General features: G+C 41.3%; 1 protein-coding gene across 5 annotated transcripts in view; it reads left to right on the forward strand.

Moving 5' to 3' along the window:
• The first annotated feature begins 235 nt into the window (after positions 1 to 235).
• The window catches only part of camk2g2 (calcium/calmodulin-dependent protein kinase (CaM kinase) II gamma 2), a 66771-nt gene continuing 48860 nt past the window's right edge, over positions 236 to 18146 (forward strand). For all 5 annotated transcript variants that reach the window (XM_083898079.1, XM_083898081.1, XM_083898080.1 and 2 more), the window contains exons 1-2: positions 236 to 374; positions 3586 to 3680. In XM_083898079.1, the coding sequence (XP_083754205.1) occupies positions 310 to 374; positions 3586 to 3680 (160 nt within the window). In that variant the 5' untranslated portion in view covers positions 236 to 309. The remainder of the gene's footprint in view (positions 375 to 3585; positions 3681 to 18146) is intronic.

An 18146-nucleotide genomic window follows, 5' to 3' on the forward strand; every position in this document is an offset into this window, starting at 1 on the left:
TTGTACTTATACTCAAGTATCCCTTTAAGGTACTTTATACAAGACTGAGGACGAGTGCTGTTGTTGTTGGGTGCTATTTTTTCAAGCGCAGTGTGACACATCTTGTCAGTAGTGGATCTCTGTTACTACAGATCGCTCTCGCTCTCTCTCTCTCTGCTCCTCGCGCTCACTCAGCCTCTCTCTCTCTCTTCTCTTCTCTCTGTCTCTGCACGAGCACACACACACACACACTCCTCCCGAAAACCTGCGCGAGGCGGCCGCTGCAGCGCGAGGCGATTCTCTCCTGCGTCCCTTGTCACTTCAGTCAACATGGCTACAGTGGTGACCTCGACCAGATTCACTGACGAGTATCAGCTGTACGAGGAACTGGGGAAGTAAGCACACACACACACACACACACACACACCATCTATGCTGCTGTTGCATTTACTGTGTTTGTGTGTGTGTGCGCGCACGTTTTTTCCTCTGCTGCTGCCATTGTGCGCGTTTACCTCAGTGTTGACACAGCAGCAGCAGCAGCAGAGGGTGTGAGGGTCTGACAGCCAGGCTCTTTAATCCCATGCGTGCATTTTCCTGTGTGTGTGTGTGTGCGTGTGCGAGAGTGAACTTGTATGTCCGTGGATCTGCAGCAGGCTGCACGCGTCGAAACGGCGTCGTCTGCACGTCGCCGTTGCTCGGTGTCTTTCTTTCTCCAGGCTCGTGTTCAGTCATTCAGGCTCTGCTGTGCGCGCGTTTGTGAACGACACTGCAGCGGCTACTGTATCTGTCACAGTCCACATCTTCACGGAGAACACAGACACACACACACACACACAGACAGAGGCAGAGATGAAGAAAATAAAAGGGGGCTTTTGCTGCAGTCAGTGAGGCGGCTGCTCATTTTTGCGCACTACTTCTCTGTTTAGGCTCGAGGACACAGTACAGCGTGTATCCTGGCTGCAAAGCTGCTCTGTAACATTTAATATCTGCGTGTGCGTGGATAATAGAAGTTGATTGTGCATTTACAGCTGAATTGGAAGAAGCTTCCTGCAAAAAATGATGATGCCAGACACGAGGAAGACACAGTCAAATGTCAGTTCTTCCCAACAACAATTATTACCACACTTTTTCATTTGCAAAATAAGAGGAGCTCAAAATATCAAGTGATAATAATAATTGTATCCATGAAGTGCGTTTTTACAACTCTCAAATATGCTTTACCTTGGTCCAAAAGCACAGAAATGTGAATGAACAAACACAGGCTTTATCTTGAACACACAAAAAGGAAACAAAACACACTCGTACATGAGAAGTAAGAAGAAGCCTAAACTTATTTAATCCTCCTCCTTCACTGATCACAAGTTGACATATTTACATCTTGGTTACAACTTGCTTAATGTGCAAACCCCCACCCACCAAAAAGAGACAGAAAAACACCTGTTTACTTGTATATAAGCAACATAAATAATATGGGACCTGAACCTGTGAAAACCATGAGTGTCATGAATAAACAAATATAAAGCGCACATCATATATATATATATATATATATAAAATCCTATGTTAAAGCGGTGGTTAGTATATAATTGAAATGTTATTGTGTTTCATAAACACACATAATTGTTTGTGAATGCTTTACCTCAGACGCTGTTTTCTACTCATAAAGAAGTTAAAAGCCTTAAATAGCAACGTTGGATTATCTGACATTACTAAGATTAATATAAATGTCTTTCTGGACTCGTCATCTAACCCTTTCCAGTCACACACTAGGCCCAGACATTGTCCACGGTTTGTCATTTACACATGACAAATTCAAATAGTTTGGGTCAGTTGTGTTCAAAATAGCAGGAGAATGTTTGGAGCATCCAGGCGAGGCTGTGGTGGTGATGATGGTGATGCCTGGGTCGTGAGTGCATGAAGGCAGAACACTCATCCACTTGCGCTCTGTGAATTATCAGCAGCGTCTGCTGCTGCTGCTGCGTCCTCACATGAGCTTGCGCCGACATTATCCGGCAGATTCGATTAAGAGCCTGGCAGGAGAAATATTTTTATTTTTTTATTTTACAGATTCTGTGCAGTGACTTTTATAGGGAATTTGCAATCTGGCATAATAGTCCCTTTGGACAATCACCTGAAAATATACTTCAGTTGCTTAATGTGAGTTTTCTCCCCCTATGAGCTCATGACTGTGTCCCCTCACAGTGAAACAAGTCCTCTCCTCCTCCGTCACGCACCAGTAACCGCGACCTCTATCTCACATCTCAGTACACAGAATATCAGACTGCTTTAATTATGCATGTGACTTCCCTGCGTTCGTCTCTGAAGGTGTGTGATTCATGGCCTCGGCTCAGTGTGGCCATGCACACTCGCCCTGTGATGCACTAGTGTGGCGCAGTCACAGGGCAGTATATGATATGATAGAATTCCCTTCATTCGTAACGCAACACAGGTTCAGATATATCAAAATACTAAGGGGTGATCTCATTTCTATCTCAAGTTTCCTATTGGAGCCAATTTGGTCATTGTTTTTTCACCGATCAGAGAATGGCAAATCACCCTGATGAGCTGTCAGCTACTTCTTCATTTCGCTCAGCTGTTTACTGTAGCCTGGGGTGGACTTGACAAAATTGAACAACAATAATAATAATAATTGAATATTCTGATTCACTCTGGTTTGCTGCGCTGCACACGTGCACGCACTCGCGCACGTACACTGACTGTATTAACACTGACCGGAGCAGTAGAGTTCACCACAACAACACTTTGCTCTGATTTCAAACCATCTGTTTAACAAATACTTATATATATAGTATTTGGTATCATATCTCGATCCTCATGTTCCTTACATGTTGAATCTCTCTCTTACCGCTGTGATACCTGCAGCTTCACAGCAGCAGCACAGACGGATGACAGAGGAGTCTGTTCTTCTTCCTTCTTTAAACTTAAGTCAGGAATATGATTGATCGAACTGACAGTGACCTTATTTAAAAATAATAAACGGTGCACTGTGCTCCTCTGTTATTGTCAAATGCATGTTTCAGACTGGGATGTCAGACGTGTGTATTATGTCTTGAACAAGTTTTTTTGTCTGTTTAACAATGCGATAATTATTGCTGTGAAGCTCCGGACGTCATGTGACTCGCGTTTCCAGCTGTAACAGTTCACCGTGCGCTTCAGAATAACCGCGGAGAACGAGCAATACATCACAGAACCAGACAGACTGAATGACTCCCCTTAACTGCCGAAGCTGGGAAGCTGCAAATCACGACATGATTCACGACGGTACCTGATATGAAGCGATCGCTCTACAAGTGGGATCCGTCGCCCGTGGGTTCCGTCGTCTACGCTCGCTTTCAGTGTGTTTTGTAGGCGTGATCCACCTCTGCTGTCCTTTGGTTGGTCTCCCATGAGATGGTCCCTGACTGCGTCAGCGTCCTGCCACACAGCAGCTGAGCGAAGCTTCCTGCCAAAAGGGTGTTGCTGTAGAGCTATATTTACACATTTAAAAGTGTTTATCATGGTAACCTTTTTGCCACATCGCCCACCTGTGTCCACTCGTATGTTGGAACTTGCTCTCATGCTTCCTATCGTTTTCTTCTGCCGCAGAGGTGCCTTCTCAATCGTTCGCCGATGTGTCAAGAAGTCCACCGGCCAGGAGTATGCTGCCAAAATCATCAACACAAAAAAGCTCTCAGCCAGAGGTAAGTGCAGTGGATATACTCTGTGTCGTGTCAGCAGGAAGCTGACGGCAGTAGGGGGGGCGACCGTCCACGCCACTGTAGCAGCTCCACAGAGTCAGTTGAGCTGCAGGCGTTGTTGGATGATTCCCTTAAGAGCAGAGAGTCGGGCGCTCTGTCTCGTCCATGTCACTGGAGATTCCTGAAAAGCTTGAGGTCACATGGCAGCGCTTTATATTGCACGCCGAGGTTCAGTCGGCCTCGGCGATCGTCTGCGACCATTTTTGGTTTGATCTCACAAAGGACTGTATGTGCACGTTTTACAGCAGCTTGTTCTGAATCAGATAAGAGATATTTTGGGCTTAACATAACATGTTTTTATGGCTTTGGCTGTAAGTTTGTGTTGGTTATTCACGTGGTGTACTCTCACAGTTTACTGCTGACTTCTGGGAACACAACAGTAGAGCTTGACCTGTAGATTTTCTGGCCAAATGATTCTGTAGAGCCATGGTTCCCAACCTGGAGTACAGAGATCACATGGGTGAGGGGGGGGGAGGGGGCACATAGCTTTGTCTGCTGGGTTTGTATAATCAGAACTTGAATTTTGGTCCACCTTTAAATGTGTTCATCTATTTATTACCAAAACCTCTGTGACGTTCTGTCACTTTTACTTCGTAAACAAGTCTCAGCAGGTCAGTTAGCGGCTATAGCTGATCGCGTTCCTGTTGTCATCGTTATGTACAAGAAAATATCATGTCTGAGAAACATAAAAGTACCAAAGACTTACCGGTATCAGAAAAGAAAACAAGGCAATATCTCAAGTTACTTTGGGTTGAATTTAAAACAAGCAGAGGACAATGTTTATCCATATATAGTGTGAGAATAGTCGCAAACAGTAAAACTGCTGTTTATTTTTTACATATAAACATTTGTAATTATTCTCTTTATTCCTTTGGTGTGTGTGTGGGCAGGGTTTTAGAGCCTGGTTTCTCCTGAGAAAAGCAAGGAGAGGCTTCAAGTAAAAAAGGTTGAGATCCACTGCCATAGAGCAACAGACAAGGTCTTCATGTCAATGACAGGATTTTCAAACATGGTTGATATTTTTCAGGGTGATAAGATTCAGTGGTTTTTCAGTATTTTCAGCAGTAGCGAGAGCAAGTGTGACAAAGTGCTCTATGTTTGCCTATACACATGTATAAAAAAGGCCATAAAACTGAATAATGGTGTATTAAAAATACATGTTCCAGATGCAGGCTGAAGCTGAGCTTCCACTTATTACTTATAAATGCCATATTCTCTAAATAACAACTATAGATAACAATGATTCCACAGATCCACTGGATTTCCTTCCTAACTTTTACCGACATTTCAGGTTCTGTCAAAGTTGTTTTATTGTTTAATCCTCAGTGAAAGTGGTTTAGTGAATCTGGATAAAGTCATGACAGCTCAGCAAATTGCTTATGTGTCCAGACGTGTTGGCCTTTTGTTGTCCCAAGATCCCAGGTGTTACCGTGGCAAGTACGAACTAAACTACGAGTGTTGTGTTCAAGTTCAGCCCGTTCTGTGTGCATGTGTGCGTTCACATGCAGCAACATACGGTGAAATAATCACCACCTGAAGTGTTTTTTTTATAGGATTTGTGGCAGATTTGTTGTCATTATTCATCATTAGTCTGCCTGTTGCTCTCTCTGTGTGTGTTATTGTTTCGTCTGAATCCAGACATTCTTTTCTGTTGATTGCTTTGATTGTCACATTTTATGTTTCAATCAGCTCTTTTCTGTCTCTTCTTTGTGTTTGAGTGTGTGTGTGAGTGAGTGTGTGTGCGTGTTGCAGACTGAGTATCTGCTGCTGCGTGTTTGTCAAAGTAAGCGTCAGACAAGGCCAGCTAAAGGCTGAGATGATATGAACTTCAGATCAGGGCCAGGTCTGGACTGATGGCTCTTCCTGTCTGTCTCTCTCTCTCTCAATCACATCCACCCTGATCACCTTCCTCCTTTGTTTGTGTTGTTTTTTCCTGCTTTTCCCATCTCTGTAAACAAAAGATTGATGTTAGGGAAAGATCTTAAAAACCTTTCTCACCAGGCGATGTGATCTGTGTGCGTGTGTGTGGTGTTGGCAGTGGTCCGGACCTAGTAACCCGGCAACAGCAGGGGTGAAACTCTTCATCCTCGAGACTGTCTGGCAGCGGGTCTGCCTTCTGTGTGTGTGTGTGTGTGTGTGTGTCTGATCTGCAACGTTATCACTGTATGTGGCTGCTCTTTTCTTACTTATAGCACACACACACACACATGTGGTTAAACATATTTTTCTCGCCTACCCAGTGGTCATCACACTTGACTATATACGTGCAAAGCATGACTGTATACACTCACACTGTCACACTCACACCCACACACCCCTGATCAGCTACATTAATGTACAGCATTGTAACACTATATTAAAACCTCACATTCAAATCTCACAATACAGTAATGTTGCATAAACAACTCCACGGTGCGATATTGTGTCAGTAATTTAGATCTGAGTCTTTAGTGAAGTCTCCACGTCTATGCTGATTGAGATGAACTCCGATTGCTCGAGGCTGTGTGTAATTTCTTGTCTCTTTTTCGAGAGCTGGTAATAGTGTTTATCTATAGTATGTCTGTGACAGGATTTCTTTACTTTGGCTCCATTGTTTACTATAATTGTCACCTTTTCTTATTTATTGACAAGGGTAAACCGAAATGCTTCCACACGTTAGATTTGAAAGTCTTTGGATGATGTCCACAATTGAAACATCTTTGTCTCTGTCCAACATTTACGCTGCACTAGTGCTGTAGAGACAGCAAGAGGGTGCAAAGGGTGATGGGAATGTGTAGGTTAATGGTCCAATAAACAATGCCATTACATCTCTTTGTAGATCTGGGTGTTTTGGTTGTGTATGAACCAAATACACCGATGCAGGACCAACGCATGTTCACACATGGTCTGTTGTTTTAAATATAAACACCCAAGCAAACAAATAGATCCTGGAATATTCATATTCTGTATTCCAGTGGATCACTTAAAAGTAAATGGTAGGAAAAGTAATTCCGAATAAAGTTGTAATCAGATTATTGATGTGTTTGAAAAAATATATGGTGAACATGGGCACTAGTCTAAGCTTTTATTTATGCAAGTTATTTTTTGTACAGTAAGTAAGTTTTAAATGAATAAATGTTAATCTTTGACTTAAGTTTGCCTTTGTGTGATTAAATCATTGGAATCAGTTTATTTAAAAATCACATTATCTTATACAAACTGTATTGTTTTGATGCCATAATTTGCCTTAACACACTATGCACTGTATACATTTTTGAATCGAGAATCGTATGAATCGAGAATTGAATTGTGAGACACCCAAAGATTCACTTCCCTAATGGGCACTAACTCCTTCCTTTGGTGCAGAAAATGACACCGCGCTGCAAAATACCGTATTTCACAAGATAAGTGGTGGTGACTGTGGCATCAGTTTACAGAAGTAGTAGATAATGATGATTATTGTTAGCCGGAGGCAGCACTGACTGTCTGATAAAAATCGTGGGAAGCAGAAGTTCAAAGGGGAAGCGAGTGAGTCTGTCACTTCATGTTGCTTTTACTTGAGCGGTGAGGATGATCCTGTGATGAGAGGAGGAGAAATGGAGTGGTCTCCTCTCTGTGGTGTTTGTCTTTGGCAGTGAACTCTGCCTTCAAAAAGGCAATGAGAGAAGGGTTAGATGATGCTTCATGAAGCTCTTCAGACGGAAGTTTGAGTGGAGTAGCTGATCTCACTTTCTGGCATTCCCTCTATCAGATTTATGAGGTCATCACCTAGAATAGTTTTCCATTGATAGATGTGACTTTTCAACAGATATGTTGTTGTCTAATTTCTTGCCTTCTTAACTTGTTTATCTGATCAGATTTGTTGTATCCAGTGAATGGGCCTATTCAGCTATTGTTCTCAGTAAAGAGACACGCCAAGATCTGAATGTATCTTCAAGTGCAGTTGTGAAACTGATGACTGTCCCAAGACCAATAACGACCTCTGCTTTTTTGTACATAATTAAGTTGTTTCTACCGAGCGCATTTGTAAATTGTCTCTACATTATTTACTACATTAAGTGGCCAATGTTCCTTAATTAATTAATTCACTGTTCACTGTGCTTTTTTTTTAAAAACACCAAATGGGAAATGCAGTATGAAAACAACAAAAACACTGAATGACCTTAAAATGTCACAAAATGGCCACAAAGAGACACAAAGCGATTACAAAGAGACACAAAATGACTGCAGATGATTCAGTTGGTGTTTCTGTAATTCAGGCAAGGGCATTTGAGCCTGGGGTCCATTTTCTTATCCATTCAAAACATAGGTATTTACTTAATGAATATATAAAATTGTCACTACACGATAAAAGAAACTTGTATTTGCCCTGTTGTTGTATTGTAGTACGAACAGCAGCATTCACTCTCTCACTGTGGGAATGATTTCGCCTGCATGCATGAATGAATGAGACTGCACTGATGGAGGTGTTTTTGTTGCTGCTTATTCTTCTGTTCCATTATTTCTGTGAGTTTGCCGTCGGCGGGAACACATTTAAAGTCTGGCTTTAGTCACAAACTATCACCTGTGAACGTTCTTCAGTGCGATATTGAGTGTGAGATGGAGCTGGAACATTCAAAGATCCAGCTTGATTATGCATTGTCATTTTTAGCTGCAATTATGTGTCACGTGCGGCGTCGAGCTGTAAAGTGAGTATATTTTTACACTGTTATTAGGTAAGGCCTTGTGATGACAGAGGAGGAGGAGGAGGAGGAGAGAATGAGGGGCTGGCAGCTCTTGTCTTGTCCCACTGTTAAATTATTGAGGTGCAGGGCTGCTCTGCTCTCACTGAGCATGGACAAGAGTGAAGTGGACCCTCACTCTCCCTCTCTTTGCTTTCATGCGTCTCATTTTTCGCTCTCTCTCTCCTGTCTAGTCTTTTCCTCCTCTGTGTAAAAGGCTGCCTCGTCGCAGGCCGTGCAGGCGGTCGCCGTGTGTGGATGTGCTTTCAGACGTTTGGTGGGCTTCTTGTGCACGAGGCTGGAGGCTGATTGGCGAAGGGCAGATAAACGTAGCAGCGCAGCGCGGTGAATGTTTAATGGGCACAACTGTGAATATTTAATGAGCGGGAGAGATGGAGAGTCGTATATGGAAAGGGAAAGCTGTAGATATGAAAAGGGAGTGTGAGACTCTCTCTCTCTCTCTCCCTCTCTTTCAGGGTTGTACGCTCCAGAGCAGAAATAGTGCACTGTAACACATGCACTGTGTCTTTGTCATCGCGTAACATGCAAACCTTCTCTTCTTAACAAGGCTTTTACGGTATTACGCGTGTTGTGAGGACCTACATCTCTTTACATAGTCTCATTATGGCCACTTGTCTTCCTTTATAGGGACAGAAATTAGAAAGTTCTTAGATTATAAGGTGAAGACATGTTGTGTATGTGTGTGTATATTCTTTTTTGTTGCCTCTTTAAGATCTTTTCTGGCATAAATACTAAACAAAACCTGGTCTTAATTAGGCAGATTCTCATTTCTTACTTGTTTTTTTTAAGCTGTTAATTGTTATGTGGTTTTATTGAGGCTGTCCAAATACCTGCATAAACCAGGCATGCTCAAAGTCTGGCCCAGGGGCCAATCACGGCCAGAATGCCAGAATTTTCTAATTTGTTCACTCCTGCGTGGCATTTAAAAATCTTGATTGAAAATACAATTATTATAAAACAGTACATTTTTATGTTACTTTAAGGTCTGGAGTGACCATTGGGCCCTGGGAATCTTCACATGATCAAATCTGGCTCTCCTTAAAAAAAAGTTTGGACACCCCTAGAATAATCCCCTGGCGTCTGTATACTGAAGTTCAGTGTGACCCAGACTCTTCTCCTGCCACATTCACCTTCCCTCTGTTTCTCTTTCATCTATCCATCATCACCCTCACCCTCTGTCCGAAGCATATGGCGTCAGTCACGTAGGCGTCAACCAGAATAAAAGTTTCCCATATAGCCACTGAACATAGGAAGGGGATCCTGATGTAGGAAAAGGTAAAAATAAATTCCACTGCGTATCCAGATTGTTTGCTTTGTCTGAAACTTTAATACACTCGGTGTTAAGTCACAATTGCTGATAAAGCTTTTCTCGTTTTAGCTGTTAAAAATAGAAAACACTAGTGTTGCTGTAGCTGAGACTGGTCTTTTTGTCAAGACCACTTCTGATGGTCTTCTCTCGGTCATAGACGATGTGGGATTTCACGTCCAGACTGACCAAGATCACGGCTAGTTTATTTGTGTGAATCATGGTTGGGACTGAATTGTATTACTCACCCTGGATGTACTATAATCCAGTTAAGTTTTAATGTTATTATCAGTTATGCTCCTTCTTAAGTTCTACATAAATGTTTGTTTGTTTGGTTAATAAAACTAATTAAAACCCTAACCTTAACCTAACCAATTCAAATCTTGGTCTCCAACTTAACCAGTTCCTCAGAAATAAAGTTCTGCCTCATTAGGACCAGGTTTTGGTCTCCATGAGGAATACTAGTCCTGGCAAGGCCAGTGTTAATGCCAGAGAAGGACATAAGGAAGTGATAAACACAAGATACACACACATGGAGATAGCTGTGTTTTATTGTCTTCTCTGGCTCGGCGAGATTTCTGAAAAAACCCGGTCCGGTTACGTAAACAGCAGTTCTCCTGAACAGCAGATCCTCCTGCTCCGGGCACTAGTCCGGGCACATCCGGTTGCGTACATTGAACCGCAGAAGAAGAATAACGTCCGTTGTGGAGGTGTTTCACGAGCGACGGTGTCTTCTGACTCTGGGTCTGACTCCGGGTCAAAGTCATAAAAGGGACTGCGGCGGGGAGTCGTGACGAAGCTATTTTTAAACACTGTTAAAACAATGTTTTAATAATGAGTAGCAGTGCATCCAGAGGGGGGAGCTGCGCTTGTGAGAACTGGTTTGCTGATTACGTCACTTCCAGGTATTGGCCAATCACAAGACAGTTGAGAAAGTTCTCGTTGGCTGGCCAATTGCAACACAATCTGTCTTCTGGGGGTGAGATTTCATTCTGAAACAGCTAAGAGGTTTTTGACCATAAAAACAAGTTAATGTATGTAAGTAGACCTCCATAACTCGCATATATGTGCGACAGGACCACTCTATGTGAGGTTTAATTTTACTACAGAAGAGACAAAAGGCAAAGAGGCAAGAGGAAAAGACATAAGCCCCTTTTCTACCTATGGTCCAGCTCGACACGGCACAGTTTGGCAGAGTCATCACTGTGACTTCGTTTTTACATGTGACACACACACAGGTGACTAGTGACTTGTAAAGCAGTTGTTTTCAGTGTAGCTGAATCACTAGAATCAGTTAATTTAAAAAATATATATATATTTGTTAAGTATTTCCTCCATGACCGGAGCACAGAGTCCTTCTTACACAGTGACTAGACTGAAATACAGCGTCAGGGTTTGTGATGCGACTCGCCAGTCGCAACATTAACCCATGGTTTTTTGGATAAGTCTTTTTTTAACTGATCTACAGTTTCGACATTGTTTGGCTTGATTCTTGTGTCAGACGTCTTGCTCGTACCTCTTCCTGTGACAACACTCTGACCAATCAGAGGCCGGCAGTCTGTAGTACCAGGTACAAGGTACTAATGCTAGTGGAAAAGCAAAATAACAAAGGTGAGGCGAGTCGTGCTAGTGGAAACATGCCAACATATATCGGTATTTGATATCAATTATCGGCCCATGGGTCACAGACAATAGGCATATCAGATATGGGCAACATATCCAATATTGCGCATCCCTAAAACAATACAGAAAAGTACTTTGGAAAAGTCCATTTCCCGTCTCTTGACTTGGTCCAGCTACAGTTACATTACAGTCGAGCCCTTTAAGTAAAATTTAGGTGGCAATTTTGGCAGAAATTTAAATCACAACAAGTATACTTTTGTTTTACGAGCGTACAATCACCTGTTTGTATGAATTGTGCTTCTTTATTATGCCAGAATAAGCTTTTTTATATTACACCAGGAGCTGGGTCAGCTGTTATGTTTTTATTGCCCACAACGGACAAACTAAAAGGTTCTCTAACACACTTGGAGAATATTGAGGTGAGAGATATTTAGCTGAAACATGCAACTTCACCGACAATCTTTACACTGAATTCTCTGTGATAATAATACATATATATTGATAGCGACTGATCAAAAAGTATTTATTTGCGACTATTGGTTGAATGCCAAGGGAAAGTCTTTTTCCTGATCTTGCACTCTACTGTCATGATGTCAAATAAGCACCTTGTTTCCATGGTAACAGCCACCTTTCATGCGTCCTGCCCTCCACACCTGACAGCCGTGATTGCTTTAACATGGTCATCATAATCAGCAGGTGTCCTGTACAGTGAAGAGCAACACAGTGCAGTCGCATTCACTTTTGAAATCTCAAGACCTTGTGTTTGAGGAAACTCATTCAGAACTGTCAACCAGACAAATGGATGTTTTTGAAATCATGTCTTTGAATATGTAACTTGTATTAGCCGTCCACAACCTCCTCCAAGAAGAGTCTCTTTAGATGATTTTAATAAAGTTTGGCTGTAATTTGAAATAGTTTACAGTTGTGCACCCGAAGTAAATATAATGCAAAAAATAAATACTGGCATCATTCTTCTTATACTATCAGTCTCAAGGACGGTCATGTCAGAAACATGTACTGGTGTGGTTAGTCTGAGTTTATGTAGTTGGCCTGAAACTGTAAAGTGTTTCCTTTAACAACCTGTCACTTTGCATATCTGATTTTTTTTTTTTTTATTGGTGTATGCTTTTGACTTTTTATTTTACAAAATGCAAATCAGGTGTGACCTTAACCAAACCAGGAAACCAAGCTCACAACCAAATGTGGCTCTTAATGCAAAGAAACACCCACGCATAGATATAGTGCATTACCCTCACCTTAACATCACATATAAATGCCTAAAGCTTACCTTATCCTTAACATACACCCAATTCTAACCCCAACACTAAGTCTTAACCCTCATAAAGTCATTTTCCCGAAATGTCCTGACGTATATTCATGTCAATATTTGTTCTCAATTAGTTTTTTATTATCTCAATTTACATTTAGGCCGGTCTTTTCCCAAGAGGAGCATGTTTGTCCAGTTACAAAACCTCACGCCCAGTTGTTCTCCCTTCTGTTTGATGCCTTTTCACTTATGTCATGGCTTCACGTTAACAATGAACACCTGCCTGCAGGCTATTGACCAGGTCACGATTATTAGCTTATCCCTCCTGAAAGCTCCTCTGCAGCTCCAACAACTGTTTGTTGTATCTCAAATTCAGTTGAATTATGTTGTTTGATTAGAGTGTGTGCTGCGGTGACTTAACCACCACCTGCACAGCGTGTGTGTGTGTGTTTGGGTCCGCAAACAACAGTCTTTTCATTGTTGAAGTCTGCTTAAATAAAAGCTCTCATTCAGGACGTTTTGCCTTGACAAAGTTTTAATATATATAAAATATTTGTTTTTCTCTCTTTTATAATCTATAATTCTTTAATAACCTGTCAGCATAATGTAAACCAAGTGATCAGAGAGCGCAAACAACACTTCTGTTTCACATCCTTTGCAAATTGTACCCTGTCACTGGAGCTTTTGATGAATCTCAAGCCATTCAGAGTGAAAGGGCTTCTTCCTATTGGCTGCTTTGCTGCAAATACTCTAAAGGTGGCATGATTGCTATTCTAGCACTCTGACACTTGAAAGAGTCTTAAAGAGAGGCAGACAATAAATGCAACATGTGTCAGTGTTGCTGCTGTTTTTCCAGTTTAGTAAAATGTGAAAGCTGTGAGTGCTGTGAGTGCTGTTCATGTGATTTTTACACGTCAAACTTTGTACGCTGAACGCTTTCCACAGTGCACTTTCACTTTCACATTTAAGTCTTCCACCTCAGTCGAGGATAAAAAAATAAATAACTATGTGATATATCAGGAGAGTTTTGGAAAAAACGCCTGTACATAGTTTCCATTTTCAATTTTCAAATTTAACAAGCAACATTTGGTGTTCGTGTGTATGACTAGTGTTTTTTCTAAATACAACTTTTTGTTTTTCTTAATTTTAAAGTTGTTTATACACTGTTTTAACATGCAGTAACATTCAAAGGGGACATATTATGGAAAATCAACTTTTTAATCATTGAAATCCTTATATTTGGGACTCTGGAGGTCATGACTCACTCATGTTTTTGTGGTCCTCCTCAGTCTAAGTACAGGAGATAAAACACGCAACGTTGACCTCCACGTTCATTGGGACAGCAAATTCCTGGAATTGTTGTCTCGTGGAGCTCCGCTTTGTCCTTTAAACACGCGAGAGTGCAGGGTATCCGAAAACTGGAAGTCCGCGAAAAGTTATATTCTTGGCTCCACAGTGCAGCACAGAGTCCTACACAAACTTCAGCCTCAGAGGATTTATCTGTCCAGTGGATATATGTTATATATGACAGCAATGTGCCTGCTAGAGCCTGCAATTTATCACTTTTCCAAATGCTAGCTCCCAGTAGCCTCTGTGGCTGATGTCATTTCCTGTCCCTAAAGTTTCTTTTTACATTTCTTTTTTTAAGGTGGACCTAAAGAGATACTACTAAACAGAGCGTTCTGAACAGGGCTGTTTTGGCAGGATGATTGAACTGCTGTGGTGCTTCATCCATATGGTATTTTAACCAAAGCATGTCACAGACATGTTCATTAGGACACCAGGGAACTAGGGTAAATTGGAGAAATAGGGTATAATATGACTCCTTTAAATAACTGCCAAGTTATTCTGGAGAAATGGGCTAAAACACTTACTCACAGGACATTTTCTGGCCCTTTTTATGGTAAAGATAAGAAAAAAAAAAGTCCACATGAACATTTGATCCTGCAAAAGGAAGACCTTACTGGAGATTGTTGCACCAACTTCAACATAAATGTGACAACTGTCCACTTCCAGGCTTTGATGCATCTTTGTTCTCAAAGTTAAAGAACTACTGCTTGATCTATCCGACTGATATGATTATGATTATGATTAGATGCATGAAACTATACTATAATACTTTACTGTCTGCATGAACTGTTCCCTGTCTGGGAAATAACCAAGAGAGGTGTGTGTATGTGTATGTGTATGTGTATGTGTATGTGTATGTGTATGTGTGTGTGTGCGTGCGAGTGGTAGAGCCACTCATCAATGCATAGCTTTAACATAATGAGCATCAAGGCTTCAGTCTGTCACATCAAGGCTGAAAACCCGAGCTGTGTTATTTATATGCTGGAATACAGACGCCAACATTTGCCTTTGTGTGTATTTTTATTTAGGAGCTTGTTCTCGTGCATATTTTCATACCTCTGTTGTGATAGGACAGAGGAGTAATTGTTAAGAAAAGCCAAGTAAAAGAAACGTAGGTGAGGTAGAAATGTCCACACTTGACCTGACCACATAGTTTATTAACCATAATGTCCACAGAACTGAAAAGACAAGGAAATTGATTGACATTGCTCTTTTTATCTTTGTGAAAACATGCTTCCTAGATTAACCACAGTGCAACTGTTGGAGATTATGTTTTTTTTTATTTTAATAGTGGTGAAGAAGACTCCACCATCTTTTAAATGTTAAGAAAACCGATGATTCCCCAGTCAGCTGAGGCTGTAGACAACGTATTGTCTTTTCATTTAATCCCATGAGCACAACATTCATGTCATAGAGTTGTCCTTATTCCCTCAAGCCTTAATGTTTGCACCTTTTCTTTGATTATTTACTTTTTTTTCCAAGTCAAATTAACCTCTCAACAGATGTAACCATGGTTGTTCACAGCTTTCATGTGTACTTAATGACATGGTAAGCGTGACCTGGCAGAGTACTTGTGATAAATGGAATTTACCTTTAATCTCATTTTGTATTTGCTTGGTCACGGCACAGTACAGCAGAGATAACTGTAAGACACCATATGTAGGCGCTGTTTATGTTTAAATGTGTTCTTGGATTGTGGGGGATGCTCTGCCATGGTTTCCTCTCCAGTTAGTGAAAGCAGCGTCAGACTGTCACATGCTCGGCAGATTTGTGCTCTGAAAAAACAAACGGAATAAAACTAAGGACATTAGTTTGGGATCAGTGGACAAAAATGATGAGATGTTGATGCAGAACTAATACTTTGGATTTTCTCCGTTGAGATTTGATGGAAAAATGAAAACAAGCAATGAAGACCAAAAAACCGACTTGAGATCGGAATAAATATCTGATTATTCGATTATTTGTTTGATTATAAAAGTCAGTCCTTGTTTGTTCAATGATTGTGTTGAATTTGTGGTGCATCTATTATCACAAGGCTTATTTGTTTTTTACGTGAATGGAGAATTGTCATTTGTCAAAATGATGTCTGATGTAGAAACATTTTGCACCAACTCTTCTTACACTCGCACATTTGATAGATGCATCCATGGCCAAGTGGAACGGGAACTTGTAACCATAGGGTTGCCAGTTTCCCCACCAGGTAAAGGGGTTTGGGTACCCCTGAGCAAGGCACCCAACCCTATTATAATTAAAATGGTAACTTACTCATTGTCTCATTGATCAGCTTTTTAAAACTGTGTAATGTAGTTAGAAGAGCAGATGTGAGATGGTACCAGCAAGTTTACCTTCAGATAAGTCGATGGAAAACTGAATCCTCTCGACTGAGGAGCTGAAGCTTACTAATGTGTTTTTTTTAACGTTTACTTTCTGTTTCTATTTTCCTCTATAGTGCCAGAATTGTTTCAGGCAAAGGTCAGGACCCCAGAATAACTTCATTCCTCTTCAATAACCTTCCTCTTACTGGAGAGTGTTCCAGCTGATGCTGCTTTTTTTTACCTAACAGTGGGAACACCCCCATCTTATTGAATTATAAAGAATCGCATAAACCCACTTCTGCCTTTTCCCCACAGGCAGAAGTTTAAAGGAGGTAAAGCTGTAGTAGCCTGTTGTTCCGAGTGAACTTTTCTAACTTAACGCTGTTGTGGGTCCTGGCAGGGACACAGTCTCTCGCAGCACAGCAACATGTTGTTAATGGTCTCTCTCTGCAGGTCAGCTAAGGTCTGTTAAAGCTCCTTTTAATGGATCAATTTAACTCACCCATTGCGCCACACGCGGTGACCGAATACTGTTTCTTTACGGATGCAGAGCAGAGAGCGTTATTGTGAAAAGCAAAGTGAGAGGGAAGAAGGATTCACAGTGTGTCACTGCATGTTTCAGTTGAGTCACTCCGATATCTTCTCAGAGGCCCACAAACACAGACCATTGTGCTCTCGTTTGGGAATCGAAATTTAAGAACTATGACTCAGCGAGTCCTCTTCCCATAATCACAAGTTTGACTTAATCTGCAGTGGGTTTCACAATATACATGCACGACTCATGCTTGCAGCGAATTCCGGGGGCAGCAGCATGGTCACAATGAATTAAACTTGTATGACAGTGTTCTGCAGAGGAGGTGGAAATAAAAGCCTTTTTTTTTTGGTAGCTGTGAAAAAAACTGTAGACTCGTGCAGAGGTTAACGTGGCCTCATTATAACTAATGAAAACGGTGTGGTTTTGCATCATAGTCTGCCCCCGACTTGGAATTTCTACCATGGTTATTGAGAGTGCTTTAAGGGCCACCAATGCAGTCTGAACTGGTCTGAACAGGCTATCATCTAGGACTGAACCATTGATTTTCAGTGGTTTTCAAAATGCAGGAGGAGCAATATTTGTTAAACTCAAAATGTGTGTTAAATTATCATTTTAGATTAATTATTGCCTCGATCTTAACACATCTTATTCGACAGACAAAAGAAAAGAACATCTTTGTTTCTCAGAGATCCGCACAAAAATAACACACAATATCATTTGACATACGTTTTTCGTATGAAAATGAGAACAATGTAAAAAAAAAGAAAGAAAAGACTATTCCCTCTGATATCAGGAATCATATCACAATCGAAATTCCTATCAAAATAATCGCAATTAGATGTTTATTCAAAATTGTTCAGCCCTACTATCACCCTCTGCAGTGTTGCCTTGTTCCTACTGTGGTGTTGTTGTGGTTACAGAGACAGAACTAGTCCCAACTTGAATTTTCAGGAACCTGTGAAGAATCTGACATTTTACGTCATATGTAAATCAAGCTAGTCTTAAGGCCACATTATACTTCTATACGATTGCGTATGCGTTATCCGACTGCGTCACCACGGAGACGCCTCGAGCCTTTATACTTCTGCGTCGTGGTGACGGACACGCGCTGCAATTTCCCGCTGATCAGTAGGGGTCGCTGCGCAAGGTTGTTCTGCTTCAGGCTACAGTGAGCAATGGCGTCCGAGAAAGAAAGCGAGAGAAAGACTGTTGTTGTTGAAACAGTAGCCATTTGTTACTTTTCTGTGTGACGGAACGCAGTTTTAAGATAATTTGAGGCGAGAAATTGGCCA

The sequence above is a fragment of the Microchirus variegatus genome (genome assembly GCF_963457635.1).
Source record: "Microchirus variegatus genome assembly, chromosome: 11".
Taxonomy (NCBI): Eukaryota; Metazoa; Chordata; class Actinopteri; order Pleuronectiformes; family Soleidae; genus Microchirus; species Microchirus variegatus.